A 1883-nucleotide genomic window follows, 5' to 3' on the forward strand; every position below is an offset into this window, starting at 1 on the left:
AGACCCCCAACCCTGCCGGGAATGCGGGACAGGGCCTGTGCTCTGTGTGGGATGTTCAGCCTTTGACAGGACTGTGACATGTCCCAGGAGGGACCAGGCTCCAGCAGCTTCTTCAGAGCCACCACAGCTCCTTGGAGGTGGATCTCACAGGATCCAGGAGGAGCAGAGGGCACATCCCGGATCCAGAGATCCCCCCTGGGCTGGAGGGTGGGATGGGGGGTCCCGGCAGCCCCAGGGGCAGCACCTCGGTGCAGAGGGGACACGCCTGGCTGGGCAGCAGCAGCTCAGGGTGGGCATCCTCCAGCACCTCCACGGCCCTCGCAGCTCCAGGACTCCCCGCTCCAGCTGCTCCTGTTGCTGCCCCGCTCCTTTATGAACTGGCTTTTCCCAGGAATGGGACACCTGAGGCTGTGCCGTGGGAAAGCTGGGCCGCAGGAGCAGCCTGTGGGGTTTGGGTGCAGGGCTCAGTGCCAGCAGCAGCCAGCCAGCAGTCTGTGTGTGGGACTGGTGCTGATGCCCCTTCTCTGCACCAGCCGGGCTCAGCCACCCCCCCCCCCTCTCTACTCCTCCCTGTCTCTGCCCTTGTCTCCTCCCCAAACAGGGGCCAGTCCCGCTCATTTTCTCTCCTGCCTCCCCGATTTTCTCATCCTTACTTTATACAGGAGACTGAATTGGGCTGAAAACAAGGTAAATGGGGAACACAAACAACTTTATTTCAATAAGACACTGAACTTCACCATCGAGGTGGGCTCAGGGGAGGAGCATGGGCAGCACAGAGCAGCCCTGGGCACTGGGGCTGCTTTTGGCCCCACAGTCGTGGTCCCACCAGGGAATGGTTTTGGTCCCAACAGGGAATCATTGTAATCCACTGCAGCCAGAACTGGATCTGCTCATCCCACTGTTCAAGTCTTTTTTCCCTTTAGGAACTGCAGGAGCTCCAGGAGCAGGTTAAAGAATTGCCCCAGTATCTGTTGTTGGATTGAAATGGGTGTAAAATTGTCCAACTCCATTGGCATCTCCACAGGGGTCAGGCTGGACTCTGGCTCTGGATTCTGCTCAGGAGTCGAGGTAGTGGTTGGCTCTGGAGCTGGAGCAGCTGTTATTGCTGGGAGCAATCCCATCTGGAGCAGGATCCAGTCGTGGAATTGCTGGGTGGAGGTGAAGATCCCGGGTCGTTTGGCCCCAGCACAGCCTTTTCCCCAGCTGGTCATTCCCACGAACCAGAAGTAGTCGGCTCTCTTGTCCTTGCAGACCAGGGGACCCCCGCTGTCCCCCTGCAGCAGGAGAGAGGGCTCAGGGTTTGTGGGGGGCTGCTGCAGCAGCAGGGCTGGCTCCTCTCTCCCAGCCCCTGCCAGAACCACATTCCCAACACAGGAAGGCTCTGCCTGGGGACTGGAGCCTCCAGAGCCTTGGCAACAGATCAGGGGCTTGTTAGGGTTGCACCCTCTCCCATCTCAGCACAGTGACCAGGGATGTGCAGAGAGTGGATGTTCTGGGATCACATCCACACCTCAGGGCTGCCAGGAGCACTGGATGGGCTTTGTGGGCAGAGCCAGGCCTTGGGGACAAGGGGACACAAGACTCACAGCTCAGGAAGGGCAGGGCAGCCCTGGGACATGGGACAGGGACCCGTGGATGGGGAAGGGGAGGGCAGCCCCGGGTTAGGGGCAGGGGACAGGGCAGCCCTGGGATAGGGGACATGGGACAGGACAGCCCTGGGATAGGGGACATGGGACAGGGCAGCCCTGGGATGGGGGACATGGGACAGGACAGCCCTGGGATGGGGGACATGGGACAGGACAGCCCTGGGATAGGGGACATGGGACAGGGCAGCCCTGGGATGGGGGACATGGGACAGGACAGCCCTGGGATAGGGAACAGGG

The 1883-nt window shown here is 61.0% G+C and overlaps 2 protein-coding genes across 2 annotated transcripts in view; both read right to left on the minus strand.

Annotated features, from left to right (window-relative positions):
• The window catches only part of ARSA (arylsulfatase A), a 4991-nt gene extending 4816 nt beyond the window's left edge, over positions 1 to 175 (minus strand). Inside the window, exon 1 of the mRNA XM_017838771.1 lies at positions 149 to 175. Coding sequence (XP_017694260.1) covers positions 149 to 175 — 27 coding nt within the window. The remainder of the gene's footprint in view (positions 1 to 148) is intronic.
• Positions 176 to 692: 517 nt separating this feature from the next.
• Positions 693 to 1618, minus strand: LOC108509371 (acrosin-like). Its single transcript, XM_017838772.1, has 2 exons — positions 1587 to 1618; positions 693 to 1446 (listed from the first exon to the last, which is right to left on the minus strand). The coding sequence occupies exons 1-2, from the start codon at positions 1616 to 1618 to the stop codon at positions 903 to 905; spliced, it is 576 nt and encodes a 191-aa protein (XP_017694261.1). The 3' UTR covers positions 693 to 902.
• Between the last annotated feature and the right edge of the window lie 265 nt (positions 1619 to 1883).

This window comes from Lepidothrix coronata, unplaced genomic scaffold, assembly GCF_001604755.1.
Source record: "Lepidothrix coronata isolate B3197 unplaced genomic scaffold, Lepidothrix_coronata-1.0 Scaffold357, whole genome shotgun sequence".
NCBI lineage: Eukaryota > Metazoa > Chordata > Aves > Passeriformes > Pipridae > Lepidothrix > Lepidothrix coronata.